Genomic DNA, 19,866 nt, shown 5'->3' with positions numbered 1-19,866 from the left:
CTTGTATAGGTACATTATAAATGCAATATCATATCATAGTAACTCCCATTTAGGGCATTTAAAAATGTAATGGTCAAAATCTAAAAATGGCAACATGTCTAAAAGACTCAGGTCTATTTACTTTTAGTACCCGGTGGGCAGGGATGGGTGGGGGTATGGCAGCCTCCCAGCCAATAAGGAGGCTCAGAATGGGGGAATTACCACATGGTAATCCACCCGCTCTAAGCCTCCTCACGGCCGGAAGCTGCCATCTTCCCCCACCAAGGTTTCAGGTAAGTGCTCTGCTCCCCTTTCATGAAACCCTCCTGTGCCACAGATTTCCCTTCCCTCCTCCTAGCCCCATCCTCCACTTACCTGCTTTTGTTCTCTTCGGGAACGGACATGATGGAAACACTTCTGTCTCCCGATCTGTGACAGGCTGCCATGGAAAGGAAGAAGGGATTACACTTAGTCCCTTCTCTCCTTCCCATGGCAGACGTTTTTTTCTGTTTTCCTTTTTCCTATTTTTGGAATGGCTGAAATGGAAAGGGTGAAGGGACTATGTGTAGTCCCTTCTCACGTTCCATAACGGCAATTTTCTTTACTTATTTTTAATTGTTTTCAATGGCCGCCATGGAAAGGGAAAAGAGACTTTGTGTTCCCTTCCCCGGTGAGAATTTATTTCACTTTTTTTTGGTGTGAAACGCTGGAGCGTTTTGCAACAGGAAAAAATGCTTTTAGTACCCCAGTCTTACAGGGCCTGTAACTACAGGCTTGTAACTATGGGCCCTGTGGCATTACCTGAAGTGGCAATACTGCCCCCCTGCTCGGACTTATTGCTTAATTTGAGCATAGAGTCATATAAGTCAAGGAACGAATGAGGAGCTCCTTAAATCACTCATTGCCAGTTGTAGCACAGAGCCAACTAAAAGTGAGGTGAGTGAATATCAGAATTATGTCTGGTTACAAAGTTAGATATGGAAATTATAATTATATTTGTTTTTTTCTAACACACTTGATACCGAAGAGGTTTCTTTGCACAGACCCAGGATTAGAACCTGTGTTGCTCTGCGTCGTCTTGCTTTCAAGACAAACGCATTGCCACTGAGCTATACTACCCATACCTAAACTAATCACTTAGCAATCACTTAGCAAGGAATCTGTTTTCACAGGAGATGCACGTTGACCCAATAGCGAATGCAAGAACTCGATCATGCAGAGGAGGTAGGTGAGATGGAGTCAAATAAGAATCTCTGACTGTTCACACACATCAAGGTCCTCGGAAGTGTCCTTTACTCCTCTAATTTTGATGATTATGTATGCATCAGGAAGGACAACTGTACAAATAAATGATTTGAAAATCTACATAATTGTGTATTTTGGAAGAATCCGGAAATCAAGAGGTATTTGTCATAAGATTATCTATTTTACCTGATCTAAACAGTATGTTACTGCACTAACCATTGGTTGAGAGATGGACATTTATTTTCAATTTGTTCTGGATTGTTCCTAGATAAATCTGATGAAAACTTCCCCTGATGAAGAGACATACTCTCGAAATGCACTGGGACCCTTTTTTACAGTACTATATTGAGCATGTTTTAAAATAAATTAATTGCACAAAACAATATTGTTGAATGAATGTAAATGTTTCTTTACTTAAATTACTTAAAAAGCTGGTTTTATTAAAAAACTATTATTTCTCTCTTTAAATTCAAACAATAATTAATGAACACATATGTGAAATTATTTGGCGTCTAGCCCCAGACAGAGTGCAGTGGACGGGAGAACCCTGTTTTGGGACCTCACAAAACTACATATATATTTACTGCCCAGGTGCCAGGGCAGTCTTTCCTCCCCCGCACCAGGATCTGTACAAAGCCTTTCATTATCTCGTATCTGCTCCCGGTTCCCAATCTTCGATTTCCTGAACCTAAACATTACAATGCTTTACCTCTCCACATTCGGCATGCCACTTACCTTACAGTTTGTCTTCTCTCTCCCCAAAAATCGTTTCTCTTCTTAGATTTGTATTTCTCTCAAAATTTTGCATCGATATTGTACCGATGATTGATATTCTGAACAGTGCTTTGGCGAAAGTACTTTTTAAATTACAATAAACATAAATACAAGCCAAATAACTTTATAAATCTTGGGAGGCAAGCCCCCTATAACCTGTAGGTTGCACACAGATCTCAGGAATTCTGAATAATACCAGATATAGGGCCTGTGTGCTAGCAAATATTCACAATGGGAATAACTTGTTTTGAATGTGGGTGCACCCGATTTTGAGCAGTGCTTCCCTTTTTGGCCTGGACTATTTTCAGATTATAAATCACGATATGTGGTGCACATTTTACCCACCTTTCCCTCATCACACATGGTTACTCCTCACACTCCCAATTTGATGGACCAAGCCCCCCAAACACCAAGTGCAGGATTCCAGGTGTAGAGACGGGCAGTATAGTCAGGGCCCTACTGCCTGGCTCAGTAGCCGGGAACCCGGCACCTGTTCTTTGGTGAAGGCAAAGTGTGAGTGTGAAACTCCATGAGGGTGGTGCAGGCAGGGACTGCATGACTTTAGTGGATACCGCAGATCCCAATCAAAGATCCTATACCATCGGGGACCAATCACACATAATGAAAAGGGTGACAGTCACTGTGGCATGGTGTGTTTACTGCTCCACAAATGCAACTGTGAAGGTGGCGTATATAGTTTATATGCTCTATAGCTGGATTGCTTGACTGGCAAACCAAGTCAACTCTTTAGTGGCAGCACATGTCCTTAATCCCAAGGTGTGTGTCTTAACAAGATGCGAGTAACTGGATGAATTAGGATAGGTTATACACAGCTGTGAATATAGGAAAATGAGGATCAACTACAAGATCCTCCCACAAAATAACTCAATTAAAAAGCTTGAGGATGTTTAAAAAAAAAAGGGAGTCTGCCCGGTGAAGGCCTTGAAGAAAAAGAAAAATAATTAATATCTGTAAATTGCACAGTATTAGTAAAAACACATTGCATTGTTCACTTTTTATTGTGACAATGTAAAAAGGTACCAAACATTAGAAAATAATTCACTGGTGTATAACACATTGGAGGGAATTGGTGGAGGGGTGACCACCTGTGAATGCTTAAAGGAGATCTGATATTAAGATAAACCTCTCCTGGATCAACCTCCCATGTCAGTTGACTAGGAGGGAACACTACAAGGCATCAAGTGTAGCCTGGAAAAGGTGACACAAATGGGTTGGCATTAACAGCTACTGCACCATGAGAGAGGGTTTGGTGTTGGGATGCATGCTGTCCAATGCAACTGTGTCTATTCATGGTCCATCATTCCAAACCAATGAGAGCCCTATATCTCCCACTCCGATCACTGGATCCCAATCGGATACATGGCAGTCATTTCTGCAGATATTAGAATCCCCATTATTCCCAACTCTGTGGTTACTCTCATGACATGGAGGGGTCAGTGGGAAACCACCTGCTCAAAGAAGATACTGTCAAGTGGGGGAGAGGAGTCCACACACCGGCTAAACACAGACATTATGGAATACGTTATTGTATTAACACAAAGCATCTTCAAATTCCAAATAACAAATGACTTCAATAGTATAGATCAGTCTCGAGGCCTTCAAGTACAGTTCACAAGGGTTGGGGAACTTCCCTGTGGCACTTAGAATATCAAGATGACAATTATGGGTTCATATGCATCAATGGGTCTTCGCCACTGGCTGCAGGTAATTGCAGAGATTCCCCTCGATTTCCAAATTCAGGCAAAACAGTTTCCTACACCCATCTTCGGCTGCCTGCTCTGCTTTCTAGCTTGATCGTGGTATTGGGTTTATGGGATCCCCTTACCCTTTCTGCTGTCTGTTCATTGGGTTCTGAAGGATCAGCCACTTCCCTGACCTTGGTTCCTGAATACTGTCCACTCCACAACCTCACTGCTTTTGCTTCCAGCCTACTCCTCCCATCTGCCATACGCGTGTTCTTCCACCTACCTTGGGCTTCATCCTTCACATTGGAGTCTTACTGTTCTCCCACCCACCCATTATTGAGCGAACCCTGACCTCTGGAACATTCCTCATCTATTTGATTGGACTCTTGCTCTCATGATGATCTTCAAGACCCCCTCCAGTTCACTTTCCACCTCCTTATGTGTCTCCACCCTGCCAGCTTCAGATGGTGCTCTCCTGCCTCCTGGCGTTTCTTTACAACCTCCTCTCCTGTCTCCACCTTCTCTACACTCCTTCCTCTCTTTCTAGCCACCTCCAAGCTCTCTCTCTGCCTTACAACCATTTCCAGTGTCCTGCTGATAACTCATACACCAAAGACCCACCACGCCCACTTGACTGGCTCATATAGCTCTATACACACTCCTGTGGGTTGGGAGCTTAATTGCCCCACCTGTGGGTTTTCTGGGTCTGTGGAGTTGGAAAGAACTTTTATAAGGTTGATCAGCCATTTTGAGTACCGATACTACTCTCTCATCTTTTGCTGCTGGCCTCTTCATGGTCTAAACGTGCTGGAACCCTGAAGTTTGTCTTCTGGGTAAGAGAAGGGGAAGAATGCTTAATTGGGGTGCTGCTTCACTGCGTCTGCATTTTGGGGCTGCTGAGGAGAGAACACTGGTCTCTGGGGTTCATTGGCTTGCTGTTAGCAGACTGCACGATTCAGCCAAAGAGCTTGTTTGTTGGGGTCGACTTGTGAAGAGGACAAATCTTGCTCGCCTTCTTTTCGGGTTCCCTCAGAGGGTTTGGAGATCATACTGTGTAGGAAAAGCCACTAGGTTTTTATGGATCCCACCGGTTTTCTATATGTCAGAGTGGGGTGCCCGTCGTCCCCCCGGCAAAGCCAACAGTATTAGGCCTTACCTATTTGGTAGTGAGCTGAAACATTTATTTTCTTAAAGGAGCCATGTCTGTTAAAATTTCAATTCTTTGAAGAGATAGAAGGGCTGAGTTGAGACACGGGCAAAACAGTGCCTCACTACTGTTACTCGAATCCAGGGCTCACCATCTGCTGGCTCAGGGATGAACCCTTTAACATAGTTAGTCACTAGAAGTCCCCAAAACCAAACACAGGACCTCATCAAAGTACCTATGGGGTCATGAAAGACTGCAACCAAAAATATGCATTGGTGTGATAAAGGTTTTATCTTTATAAAATAATGTATTGTTTTTTCGATCAACATAGTCTTGTTTCCAATTTAAACTATATGACTTTCAATAAAATACCACGTTGAAAATTGGCCACAATCTTTTCAAGCAAGGGTGGCCGCTTTAGAATCATCCCTTTGCCATCTGCATGCTGTGTTGGGACATATGTGTGGGCACACACCGGCATTCATGTGTAGCGTGTTAAGCTGAACATTCAAGCAATGCTTTCCTACAAGGGTCCCTGGCTCACAAGGTTGCAGTGAAGCCTACATAGGATGTAGTTTGTCCGCAAGAGGGAATAGTTGTCAAACCTAAATGTACCTGAATATGAGATGCCTTCTGTGCCCTTCATCGACCACTGCTTGTTCTGCGCATGGTGGAACAGGAGGCCCTTACTCTTGAGTGAGTATAAACTGCAGTTGACATCTTTGGCCGTCTTCTTCCCGACAGATTTTGCAATTTCCAGAGTAGATATTTGTCCTTTGTGTTCTTTCAGCACTTTCAGAATCTGCTGTTCTGCAAGACAACATTATTGCTGTTTTTGTATTTGCCTCTGCAATTAGTTATTAGTCTGCTGCGAGTATAAATCAAGAAAGGATATTGAATTATTTGGTAATATTACAACACGCATAACAATGCCACAGTCTAGAAGTAACCTTTTGAAATGTGTCTGCAGCTCTTACGCTAAACTTCTGCTGAGCACAACATCTTTCAGAGCAACTGAGACAGCAGAGGTGCATGCAGCCGATGTGTTATTACTTCAGTTTTAGGAAATAGTCCTTCTCTTAACTTATTCCAATATGGGGAAAAACTCACATTTGGAATAAGTTGAGGGAAGGATTGGTTGCATTCCATTGGAGAATTCTCCATGTGACATGGGATTTTATGAGATGTCAATCCACCTTTGGATTGGTATTTCCACATGTTTCATGATTACGTAATTAACTAAGCGCCTCAGTGAGGTTTATCAGAAATATCAAGATCATTGGCCAACGTTCAGTGCAGAAGCTTAGACAAGATATCAGAGGGGCGTGAAGTAATTATGTGTGTGATGATATGGTGATTATGTAATAGAAGGATATTCATTGTAGATATATGTAGATAAAGACTATAAGACAAAACACACTAGAAAGGAGATGGAGGAGATGGAAGAAACTGATCTTAAGTAGACATTAGATATGGAGGCAGGGGGGATGAGGATGTCCCTTCTCAGTAAATCTGACCCACCTGGAAAGAGTGAAGCAATGCAGGGAGAGAAGTGGGGACCTGTGCCAGCCTAGCAGGAGGTCATCTGAGATGTTGTGGTCATCTGATTGGTCTGGCCTGATAAAACAAAGCGGTGTGACTGACTTACTTATAAGTCTGAATCCTCATATTTTCTGAAAGAGGGCAAGGCAGTATGTGTATCACAGCAAAGCATCCCAAAAGAGGGCTGTAGTGCTGGATGGGGGCACAGACACCAACGGCTAGGCTTAAATTAAGGACAACGATGCATTTCAACATGCTTCACACTCAACCAGATTGAGAAGTAACGTCTACTGCTAGTTTGAGTCAAATTGCAGTAACTTGTGATAAGCGCAACACAGATGTGATATTTGAAAATACAAAGAATAGTAGCGGACCACTCTTTCATCGTAGTTATAATCATAATTGCCCCGCTATAGTTATAAGCATCATTGGAGGGTGCCTGACCTGCCTGACCTATGCACATGCTGTGACGTGATACGTCACGCACGCACGCACGTACTCAACCTCGAACCAGGGAGTTACATGACGAGTTGCGACCAGCAATAAGCATTCCGTTTGGAACACTGGTCCGCCGTATGGAGAAGGAGGACCAAAGAAAGGCGTCTATCAACTAGCGAGACGAGACACGAAGGTAAGGATGAGCCATGGTTAGGAGGGAGCTAATTGGGTACTTGACAGTGAGTTTTCACTCATGAAGCAAACATAGGCGGGTGAGTGGACAACACTGCAAGACATATATAATTAATCAGAGTGTTCCATTGCCCCCTGACTCTGTGTTTTGCTTTCCTGTCTCTCCGGCAGCTCAGACAGAGTGGGCCACAGACTATCAAACAGCCCAGTGGCTCTTTAATGCTGGTCTCTAGCAGTACATACTTTGAACGAATGGAAGAATCTAGTGGAGGTCATTCAGGTTAGTGACTTCCTACACTCATGTCTAATGGTAGGTGTCGTCCTCAATACGATACCTACGAATAACACTGAATTGTGAGGTGAATTAGAATTATTTGTTTCACAAAGGTGCTTGACAATTACAACAAATGGAATTTTTTGGAATAGACTGTGCATATAGGAAACACGAATATACGTGATCTTATCCTATCTGATTTATCTAGTTTTGCAACAATACCGTGACCCTGTATTCTTCTTTTCCCACAGGACCATGATTTTAGTCTCCACACATGGCAATTGAGGACGGTGTGGTAAAATATATAGCACTTGTCTAATACATTCCAGATATTAGTGAGTGTATCACGTTCTGCTTATCAAAGACTGTCCTGAAGAAAGTGGTTTTAGCAACCTTACACCACTGAAAACGGTAGACAGTAGAGGATGTAACAGGGATATCATCACTCTTACCCAAGCACACAGCTTTTGTTCTGATCTTCACACGGACCAACAAAAGCTACAAGGGCCTGAAGAGAGATCAGACTTAGTTGTCTTTGTCAATACACAATGTGGCTGTTATATTAAACACTATTATATAGTTTTCAGAGATTCTAGGGAGATGTTAATTTTGTCTATAGGCCATTAAAAATGTAATTATACCAGAAATAGACAGTTGAACTATGTTACAATTGCCTTCTCTTCTATTCTAATGTATGAATGATAGAGAGTGGTTGAAGAGGAGTAGAGAATAAGATCATTAAGAAGAGTGTCCTGCGAAGAACATAACAACCAATACATCATCTATCTTCTTTTCCTATTCTATCCACTTTTAGATAAGCGGCACAGCAGCAGAGCCTAGCGTTAGCATTACAATAGGCAGCCTTAGTGAGACAGTCACGCTATCCTTGTGTCTCTTTCGGTGTGTGGAGTCTTAGGTTACCTCCTCTTCAACACTTTGATGAGTGTGAAGCATGTTGCAATGCATTGTTGTGCAGATGTGTTAGCCCTTCCTTTATGTTAACATTTGATTGCCAAGGCAAACCCTGTTTATTTGGGTACTAGGCTCTCTATTGTGTTATCTTAAATTAAGGACACCCTCTCTAAAGAAAAACCCAGGTTTTTAGAATGAATAAAAAACATGCACATTACTTTCTCTGAATTTAATTATATCTAAACGTTTCTTACACATATCGATTGGAGATAGCGTGAAAACCTGACTGCACGTTAATATGTTGTGGGTTGAGAAGCCCAGCGCTATCTTTCGTCACCAGAAACATCTTACAGTAAAGTAGTCTAGGGTGCATGGATGCCATTTTTGATCTCAGAGTGTGGTGGGTTCATGGCCTGTCCCTTTGGGGACATGTGTCTATCCTAGTCACAAGTAAAGGTGAAGAGTTTCCCTTCTACAACATTAGGACAGGTGCAAGGACCTGAATGTACAAAAGGCCCCGAGGTCCTGTTGACTTGAGTTGATCTTTGCCCAGTCCACCTAATTCAGAAGTCTGAATTGGAGGACTGAGGGCTGCCTTCCTCGCCTGTCCTGCCTCAAAATCTCTCACAATGTAACAAAGAACAAATAGGGCTTGAAATGACTTCCTCCCCATATTAACGAAGGTATGGAAGGCCCAAGGCTACTACATATTTGGAGACATAATGTTGCCAAATAGTAGGCACATTTCAAATATTTGTCAACTATATTCGGAGGTGTAGCCTATCTTCAACATGACAAAAAAGTGTGCATTAGGACTGAAGGTTTCTTGGATATACCTTAATGTTTCCCATAGGTTGCTTCCAAACCCTAAATGGAAAGAGGGGCGGGGGTGGCTGGAAAAGAAATCTGGGTAACTGTAAAAACAAACCGGGCCCAACCAGGTTACATGTCATGGAGGGCAGTGAAAAAGGTCCAGAGAAAGTACAAAAAAGAGAGGTTCACTTCAAGTGGGTTTTCACTTCTTTGCCCACAATGTCTAAAGACATCCCCTCACTGCCCCTCCCTCTAATGCATACATGTGTCTGCAGAACCCAGAGCTAAAGTGAGAGGTGGAGGGCCACAGCCCCAGATTGTCCATTGGGCCGAGTAGGCACCGGCCTATGGGCCCCACTCCTTTTAGGGCCCCCACAACAACAGATCAAAATAAAGCGGTGCAGAAAATGAAACACTTATTAGGAGATCATTTGTGAGGGGGGGGGGCGACATGTCGACTGCTTAGGGGCCTCCACACGGTTTAATCCATGCATCAGGATTCGGAGTAGGACACACTCCCTGTGGTGGCAAGGGATAGGCGGTAGCACTGTCCTCACCCGGGGTGGCTCAGTCCAGGCTCCTAGAGCCCAAAGCCTGACACGCGGCTTTTTGGGGTTGTTCTCTATAGCAGAACCAGTGATTCTGGAAAGATGAGGGATGCGCCCGGCCAGTTTTGTCATATTTGGCAGTGTTACGCCTGCATGGAGAACAACTCTGCCCGTTTTACTCCAGGATTATGCCACGGCTTTGCAAGAAGGAGGCAGCAAAAGGACATGGTTATAGAGCCCAAAACTAGTAACTGCAGAGCAGGGTGCATAGTAGTATGAGGGGGAGGGGAGTGGGGGTTTGCTGCGTTTAACAGATGTGAATCACAGTGCACATTATGACCTCCAACTTAAACAGCATTGCCATCCAACAAGTCCTATGCCTGCCTCTTCAGTGCAATGGACCCAATGGATTAATGATCTGTTTATGACCTCCTGCCATTGCACCACCTGCATGTTGCTTTCTGGAACAGCCCACGGTATTGACTATCCCGGGGAGGACATGTGTAAAACAAGGGATCAGGAAAGCACTGATGTGGCTTTTGGAATACCTTGGTCTACATATGGAGTGATGGGGAGTTCTGGGAAATGTGAAATACATGAATCTGCCAATCAGAGGCTTGTATGCAAAGTGTCCGCAAGAATTTAGCATAGTATCCATACAGAGATAAAGAGGTTATTTTTTTATTATTTAGACAACTAACTTTGGCCAAATTAAAGGAATACTTTTCTGTCTGATAGTGTGCAGCCATGCAATAAAAAAGAGGATGTCTTACCAATCTCTGTCATCTGATTAGTGGCTACCACAGACACAGTGGAGAGTCTTCTTTCGCACAGCGCTGTGCAGTTCACGGGAACTAAGGCAGTGTCAGCTGTAACACAGAGAGGTGGGAAACAGAAACTGTCAGGTGTTGCAATTATACAGAGACATACATGGAATTGTAGATGGGTATCTATCCACAATGGGAATATATTCAACCGAGGGTCTTCAATTGACAACTGACAGACAGGAGTGAAGCTCGAGTTGTCTAGAATGTCACTCGAAACCCCTTGGTGAAATGTACCCCATTTCTGTAGTTTTCGTGCTGTGCATGGCCCCCTCAGTGTGCCCTTTCCACACTCCCTGTGCTATGCTCATAGGCCAGCAATTTAGGTGAGTTGATGAGTGAGTGGCATGAGGGAAGCGTAAATAACCTTGGTTACCTTCACCAACCTCCCAATCATCGACCATTTTCTCTCTCCTCACCAGAGAGCAGGAAGGAAGCGAACATGGCGCATTGCCCTGCTGCGAGATCACAGCAGCAGTGGAATATGACTTGCATTTTGCACCAGTGTGATGGCATATTAGGAGGATACAGCATTTGGTAACATCAGTATGCGCTAATGGCTGCCTCTGCAATCCATACCTTTCAAAGCAAAGATTACTCGCTGCTGATCCGCAGTGCTGCATCTTCTAGGCGGCAGCATGAGCTCAGGCACGCTAGCATTTCCAAAGGCCTTTATTTATATATTTATTGGCGTTCTTTTGTAATGCACCTATACACAATGGCCTGATTCACATAAGAGTTTTATGATGGCGCAATCCTGTAGGAAAACGCTCTGTGAATCAGGCCCCATGTGTTTCAAGGCGCATTGTGCAGATATATTTGCTGCCGATATCCTCCTGCATTATCCAGCACACCTGGCACGGAGCTGATCCCAGCAGGTGGCTACAAAAATAAAGCACTTCTGTTCCCATCCCTAAGTGGGTCTTGTGTCAGACCCACCTTGTGCGCACGAGGGCAATCACTGTTTTGAACCCCAAGGGCATGATTCATTGAACTTTTAGCGTGGTAACACCCTGATTTACACAGCGGGGCAAGGAGTACTTTTGCAGTGCAACGTGATTTTACACTGCAGAAATACACTTTGCACCGCTCTGCGAATCAGGGTGTTTGTTGGCAGTGCCAAGTCACTTTGGACCACGCCAAAAGTTCCATGACTCAGGCCTCAAGTATGAGGCGGCTTAATTCCATGTGTGTGTTCGTAAGCCCAGGTAGCAGAGTCACCACTTGTTTGGGTGCCGCCGCAGCGTGCCCACTGTCTGCATGCTGCATCCTACCCACTGCGGTAAAACACTTTTGCTATCCGGAGAAATGAGAGCGATTCAAGCCCACATTTTTGGCTGCATTGCCTCAGTGCCAAGGAGATGGAAATCCAGTTTTAAATCAATAAAGGGCAAACGCATGGGTGCCAAGAGAATGCCCAGTAGGCTTACGTTAGTATTTCTGCTCAAATAGCACCTGTAGAAAACCTGTTTTTTTATTGTGTTTTGATTTCCAACTAGATTACAAGGAAATCTTTCACAGTTTTATGACAATTCATGCAATTCCAATACATAAAATAAAAAATGTTTAAATGATAAAGCTTCAGCACATCAAGTATCACAGAAAACAAGAGCAAAGAGAGGGAAGGGGGGGAAGGAGAAGGAGGAGAGTGAACCAGTAGGCCGCAAACAAGGTATTCCAGAAACAAATCAAAGATGTTTCATAAGCCAATTAACCCATCTTTCCTTGCACCCCTCATTTACATCGTATCATAGTCCTCAGATACCCTGCAAACTTGGGGGGAGGGGGCAAAACCTGTTTTAATAGCTGGAAAGTTTTACATCTGAAGATGTCACTCTCTATAATTACATTTGAATCAAAACATGTACAGGTATACATTCCTAGTTTTCTTTGATATTAGGGTGTTTGACTTGCAATTAGACTGCTATTCCAGGCGCTACTGATGGGTGATCCCATAGAAACACCAGCAAACCATGGGCCTCTGACATATTTTCTGGGTGATAAACGATAGTAGAAACACACAATATTAGGGTACTTTCACAATTAGAACAATGTCTGATGAAAGGTCTTCGGGAATTTAAAACTCCCTTGGCTGACCACAATGCCTTTCCACAGGCCCTAGCCCCTTCACTAATAAGTAAATGGTATTCACACTGAGGACATGCCTGCTGGTGTGTAGTGCCCCTTCACTGTAAGTAACTCTCAGTCAACAAGCTTCTGCTGGAGGGGGCAGATGGGAAGATAATTCAGTGTTCTATCGAGTCCTTGCTAGTGGTAGAAGTGTACCGAAAAAAGTAGTGGAACTGTGGTCTCAGTAGGGTAGAGGGTAGGCGGAAGCATAGCGCAACATGTGACAAGGTGTTGCAGCCGGGGCATTGCAGTAGTCTAAGTGACTAGTACCTAAGTCACCTATTACAACTTTGCACTTGCACAGGGCCATCAATGTACAAATCCTCTATATAGAATGGTGAATATGATCATAAAAGGTAGAGGAATGGTAAACAGAAAAAATAAAAGTATCCTTACAGACAGTATCTGGTGACACTGGCCCTCTCTGCTTGGTAAAAATACACAATTGCCAAGGAGAGAATGTTCTAATTAACCTAAAATCGCGGAACCACTCTTGAAATCCGCAGGTTATTCCAACAGATCAAAACCACATTCCCCAATCCCACATGATATGCTATTGCATAGCAAGGACTCTGCTGCATTTCCTCATCCTGACCGATATTCTTGTAATGCATTCACACCAGGCTCGGACTGAGACATCGGCCATTCGGCCACTTCCCAAAAGAGCTGAACACCAATGTGGGCCATTGTTTATCATAGTGTGTGGGCCGAAATTAAATGATGCATGATGCACATAGCACTCCTATGTATTTAGTGCACTGTGCATAGTTTGCTTTAGTGCCAGAACTGAGTCTGTGGGGTGAAAACACTTTTCAAACTGGATTCACACAAGGGCACGGAACTCAGCTCATTGGTATGTATGAACTCTGCCAACCCTGAGAATCTGTTACGTCACGCGCTTGACGTCTTGGCTACAGCGTCAATCACCCATGCTCGTGTCAGTCGCACTGACACGAGCAGTAATAGGGGGCTGCTTGCCAACATTATGGAGAGAGAAAGTTTGTCATTTGTTTCTTATATACTAATTGTTCCCCCTAAATGGAGTGGTTGGTGCGCTACGCTTCCTACTCTGCCAAAGACCTTCAGGCAGTAATGGCCAACCAAGGCAGAGGTTTTGGGTTTACCATGCAAAGGCAGTCTTACTCATAAAGGAATGTGACCATTTGGAAACATTACACCACCTGCCTTTCCTTAGGTGAGCTCCCCAAACAAACATACATTTTCCTTTTTGTCTAGCCCAACATCAGGACAAGCCTGTTACTATAAATATGCACCACATTTTTACAGCGACTGAAATATATCTACTTCTACGACTGGATGGATTTAGGATCGAAAGAAATACTCAAACTTCTGATTTCACCACAAAACAACAAAATTAGAAGGGCTGGTGAATGGTTTTCCTATTTATTTTAAAATCTTTTTATTGAGATTTTGCAAACGAGCACAAAGAAAAAGAGTAAAGGTAAATGGTAGGCACGGTAACAAATGGCACAATGTGCAGCGGTATCCACTTCATATATTGCGACGATTTAGCACAACACATATACAAGACATATTAGGATAATAAGCTAATCAAGGTATGAGACATCAAAGACATACATGTATCATTGATCATTCAAGGAGGTTTATCGTCTGAGCGGGCCAACATCGCCAGCAGGAGAGCTTTCCAGGCCTCCAGATTTGCGGTGTGCTCATTCATGCCACTTTGAAGGCCTTGCACCATTCTACCCTCACAGCACATGGCAATTCTGCGTTTGGCGAGGTTGCAAGCCAGGTCCATAACTTTAACTAAATGCCTAGATTTATCTGGGCTGGGGTATACACCCTGTAGGCATTCCATAGGAGTCCAATCATAATGGCATACAACCGCCGTCTCCAGTGTGTTGGATTCCGAGCCAGAAGGAGTGCACCTTTGTGCACCACCAGAACATATGCAGGAATTCTGCCGATTTAATGCCACACCATGGCCATTCAGGGGACATCTGCTTATTAAAGCATGCAACCTTGCAGGATATTTAACTGTAGCAGGTGGAATCGTGCATTCCTAGAAACCTTTTTTGCGAACAATAATGCTGCATCCCACAGTCTATCCTCCAGCACACAGTCTAAGTCTGCCTCCCACACACCCCTGACACAGTTCTAATGGTCTCCTGTGTCCTTATTTGCAACCATGACTCTTTCAAATTATCCAAATTGCACTACTCAAGTAACATTATAAAATGTAACCGTATTTGCAACCGTATTAACCTTGCCTCTTTTTTGTTTTTGTTTGGAATAAGTAGTTAATAGATCATTTAAAAGTGTACTCCACTGAAATAAATCGAGACAAAATAGTAAAATTACTAAAAAATTAACCACTGACAGTAAGGGCAGTTTTAAACCCCTTTCAGATACCACATCAAATTACTTTGTCAGATACAGTTTACCAGTAAAAAAAAACAGTTGTGATTTGTGCAGGAACGTTGCAAGCTCGGCTAGTTTGCTTTACAGGGGCACACTGTACTTTTGTTTTCCTGGTTTTGCAAGTTACAATGTATCAGCGGCTTTTTTGGCATTGGCACTGAACAGATCCCCATGGTGCTGCATCGCGCAGGGGTGTTGACGAAGCGTGAATCATTATCTCCCTGGACAAAGATAATTCCATACCTCACACTGCAACACGAGGCATTGTGCAATTGATGTGCACACGCAACGTAGCATACATGTCCATCGTGTCATTTGGAAAATGTCCCAAAATTCAAAGAATAGCCCAGGACACAATGAGTATCCAGATCATATGGCACTTATGGAACTTGCAACCGAGTCATAGGGGATAGTGAAGCACTGGTTCCGGCTAGCCTGTATTGTTGCGGCAGCAACATATTCATACCACAATGAGTCATGACAGTCCTCATGCATTCAAAGGCATTGGACTGGAGTAATGTCACTACATAAAATGGAATGGCACATTAGTGCAAATTGCCGATCTGACCCACCAAAGAAGATCGCTTGAGGTCATTGTGTATGCTAACTCAGCACCCACCAAATGAGGGTCACCTCACATTCTGAATGCAATGCATGCTATGTTTCTAACTACAGCATACCGGACACCAAATTAGGTGCATTAATGCACTTCTAAATGGTCACTCAGCACAACAAGGGTATGTCAGTGGCGTTGAGTGCTTTACACATACCAAGTTACAAGTCCAGGTCACTTGAGGGTTATGAACGAGGTGGGCTAACTCCGACCCCTCTAAAAGAAGGTCTCTTGAGGGGTAGGAGAGGGCTAGCTCAGGGCCCTCCTAATGAGTTACCAGAGGAATATGGTTGTGGAAGCTTGCTTCAGAATGCTTAATGTGAAGGTCAATTAGAGGGAAAGAAGCCCTTTGCCTCTGCACCTTCCAAATGAGCGTCACTGGAAGGAATGGCATAGGCTGCCTCCGAACCTTCCGAATGGAGGCCATGTGAAGGCTGTGAGATAGGCTGCCCTGCAACCTTCCAAGTGGGTGCACTGCGTATGCCACTCTTGTACTATCCAAATCCCCCCGCAGGACTATCCAACTGAGGGTGAGTTGAAGGCTGTATGATGGGCTGGTTCTGCAGGGTCAAACTGAGAGTCACTTGCGAGTTATTTACAAGATATGCTGTGTCAGGCTCCTCCAAATGAGGGACAATTCGGAGGCCTGTTGGCACATAACCCTTCAAATGATGGTTATGAGGTAAGCCACCTCATAACTGTCCAAATGAGGGCTAGATATAATGGATACATGTAATAATGTCCCCTCAAAAATATCGCCGAAAAATGGCCGTTTTTTGTGGGGACATTATTGCATGGAACATGCGGAGGACAACCCTTCAACCCCCAAACCCTTTTTTTTTCTTTTTTTTCTTTTTTTTTTTTTGCTGCCCCTGTCCCTATATATATGGTCACCCATATAATATCGCCATGACCTTTTCCCGGCGATATTATATATGGCGACCATATATATGGGGATAATATTACCTGATACCGATATAATATGATATGATAGGTTATTTATAACGCACTTAATACCCAGAGGTTTCTAAGCACGGACCCGGGGATTAAACCTGTGTTGCTCTGTGTCGTCTTGTTTCCAAGACGAGCACGTTGCCCCTGAGCTATCCTCCCGAGACAAGATACGGGTTATTCGAAGGCTTTGCTGTTGTCTGATTGAGATTTCCCCAAATGAGAGCAGCCTTAGGACTATATACATCCAGACCCTGCAAATGAGGACCACTTGATTGCTGTGAGATAGGCTGCCCCATAACCCTCCAAATGTGATTCACTTAAGGTTCTGTGTGGGCTGGTTCAGGAACCGCCATGAGGGCTGCTTTAGAACCATGCTGTGTCTGTCTCTTAAAATTAGTTACTTTTAGGGGGTATGGGTCAGGATGGCCAAAGGTTCTGACTTATTTGCATTTGGAATAATATTTGCAATTGGTGTTGCTTTGTTTAACAGAGGAAACAAAGGTTCCAATTGTGTCCAGCTTTAAATTCACTTGTACAGTGATATTTCCTTACTTCTACAAGAACCTATAATATCACTTCTGTGAGTTACAACATATTGTTTTGTAGGATGTTGTGGTTTGCCCACCTTTAGTTATGCGCTTGCCGCTTGTGGGGGTCCGCAGCCCAGATTACTCATTTGATTTTTAACGTATGCAGAATTGAACACAAACTAGCATCTGCTGATAAGCCATGAGCATTCTAATAAGTGGTTGTAACACATTAGTAAACAGCAAGAGGGGTGTGGCGGTCTCCAAGCCAATGAGGAGGTTCAGAGTGAGGTCTTTACCACACTGGGAATGTCCCCTCTCCTACCCTCCTCAGAGCGAATGTCCACTATGTTCCTTTGCCAGGTAGCATGTAAGTGCGCTCCCCCCGCGTCCCCTGCCCCTTCCTCCCCACCCGAACCCCCCATGTCCACATCTTCAACCCCCCCACACGTCCCACTTACCTTTTCCTACACCGTCCTGCTTCAGCGTCGGGAACATCAGTGTTCCCGGGGTGTCCCTTGCATGCCAATGGTCACCATCGAAAGGTAGAAGGGACTACTTGTAGTTATCTTCTCCCCAATCCATGGCGATCATTTTTTTTTTAGTTTTTTCTCAAGTTAAGAAACGGTTAACATGTCGTTTCAAAACTTGACAAAAATAAACTATCAGTACACTGGTACAATGTGCCAGGGTACTAATAGTAATAGAACACTCAGAGGGTGGGCATTACTGGTCTGGTAATACCCCAGACTGGCAATGCCCCGCTCCTCAGGTTCTATTGCTTAAGTATTTGTTGCTGTGATCCGTTGAAGTTGGTCTTCTAACTGTTTTAATTATAAACTTGTTGTAAAATGTTAAACTACACCAAAAGAATGTCAATTCCCCAAGGACGGTTTGAATTATTGCTTATAGAGAATCACATTGAATGTTTTAGTTAAGAGGGCAACACAGCTGTGCCGGTAAAACCGGCAGGCTGCCAGCGGACTCGTGACGATTTCCCACCATGTGACTTGCCGGAAACACCGGGGTACAACAGCTCCGGCGGTCGGTAACTGAAGCGGCAGTAATTGTTAGTCCCCATTCCCATTTGAGTCCCATAGGAAAGTCCATGAAAGTCTGCGGGCGGGTGCCGTTCCGCCTGCCAGGCCAGAGCTGGTGGGCGGAAAGGCAACCAGCCCGCAGACTTGTACTTTGCCGGTCCGGTAACAACGGTGCCGGTATGCTTACTGGCACCATTGTTTCCGGACTGGCAAAGTTGTAATGAGGGCCACTATCACTTACACAAGCAATCTCTTCAGAAGTCCAGTTTTCTTGAATCGCCTCTCTTGGGAACATACAAGACTGAACACCAGCTCCTTTGAATAGATGAACCTATATTTGCTAATCAAGAACCTGCACAACCATTTCTACAAGGAGGAACAGTTTTTTGGGCCATTCAGATATGACAGGTTTTGCTGTAATGTCAAACACAAATGTGTATAAATTACACACAAACAGACTTGCCAGACTGTTTCTGGAAAATAACAATTATGGGGCTGTTACGTTGTTTTAAGCCCCCCACGCCCCTAGCAACACCTTTGGCGGGAAGCCAGCAATTCTACAGCTGGCAGAGACTGCATTCTAATGTCAGCATAAACACCACAGAAGCTTCTCTGGGGTGTGTGATGAGTTGTACACGTACATATTTCAAAGTGTTTACCATTTTCTGACGCTGAGGTTCCTTGATCGTCTTTTACATTGGCATCCCCGTAGACCACCGCCCACCTGGCGGAATTGTCACGTGTCACCTTGTTCCTTTTCTCCAGTTCATACAGGCGCTTGTTGGCTTCCTTCTTGGCAATGGACAGGTGAGTAGCAACCTCGTTCACTTTTTTGGGAGATGGTTCATTTTTTAAAAATGCTAAGATGCTCGTATCTATTTCTGTAAACAAAGAAATAAATAAACACAACACAAATGAAGCATTAGTGAGCAGTATCACCTACAGCTGATGTAATGGCATTTCTGGGAGCAATATGTAATCTTACTCGGAACTGCCGTGGCTTTTCACCCCATCACGGTATAGAGCAGTACATTTTGTGACGGAGAGCATGCCCTAGGCCCTGGATTGTGAGTGGCGGACCCGGTCCAGAAGCCGGGCCTGCATCCCTTTTAAAGGATGCGCACATTAAATCTGATGTCCAATTGTCGTCTGCGAATAAAGTTGTTAATTGACGACTGCTTTGAATGGTTTAAGAGAGGCATTGAGCTGACTTCTTATAACGCTTTTTAAAATATAAAATATTTATTGGAATGCATTTGCCCTGCCCAACAAGGCAAACACATATCAATGCCCCAAAAAAGCAGATCAATAACAGGTCATGAATAATCTTGAATTGTTATAATATTTAAAGAGATGTTCCAGCTGTTTAGTCTCTTATGATGGGCGTGGCCTAAATAAGTACACAAACCATAGTAAGGCACGCAAACAAATATATAAATGTAAGCATGTCTATATTTATGTGCGTACTTTACTATGGTTTGTGTACTATGCAAGCCATTTTTATGACCATAGAAATATGTAACATATTTATATGGTTATAAAAATATGTAACATATGTCTATGGTTATAAAAGATGGCTTCAAAAGTACACAAATCATAGTAAGGTACGCGCATAAATATATAACATTTATATATTTGTGTGAATACCTTATGGTTTACTTATGTACTTTTCAAGCCTTCTTTTTAAAACATTTCTATGTTTATAAAAGATGGCTTGAAAAGTACACAATTCAAGCCAACTTTTATAAAGCTTTGACGTCAGCAAAGCTTTATAAAAGATGGCTTTAAGCCATCTTTTATAAACA

At 43.6% G+C, this 19,866-nt stretch overlaps 1 protein-coding gene across 3 annotated transcripts in view; it reads right to left on the bottom strand.

Annotated features, from left to right (window-relative positions):
• The window catches only part of ZBP1 (Z-DNA binding protein 1), a 169,852-nt gene that overhangs the window by 122,250 nt on the left and 27,736 nt on the right, over nt 1-19,866 (bottom strand). For all 3 annotated transcript variants that reach the window (XM_069651089.1, XM_069651090.1, XM_069651088.1), the window contains exons 2-4: nt 18,721-18,942; nt 10,344-10,439; nt 5,467-5,661 (exon numbers count right to left, since the gene is read on the bottom strand). In XM_069651089.1, coding sequence (XP_069507190.1) covers nt 5,467-5,661; nt 10,344-10,439; nt 18,721-18,942 — 513 coding nt within the window. The remainder of the gene's footprint in view (nt 1-5,466; nt 5,662-10,343; nt 10,440-18,720; nt 18,943-19,866) is intronic.

This window comes from Ambystoma mexicanum, chromosome 3p (assembly GCF_040938575.1).
Source record: "Ambystoma mexicanum isolate Mex_15411 chromosome 3p, UKY_AmexF1_1, whole genome shotgun sequence".
Classification (NCBI taxonomy): domain Eukaryota; kingdom Metazoa; phylum Chordata; class Amphibia; order Caudata; family Ambystomatidae; genus Ambystoma; species Ambystoma mexicanum.
Note: the sequence above shows the minus strand (reverse complement) of the source record. Positions and strands in the feature narration are given on the sequence as shown.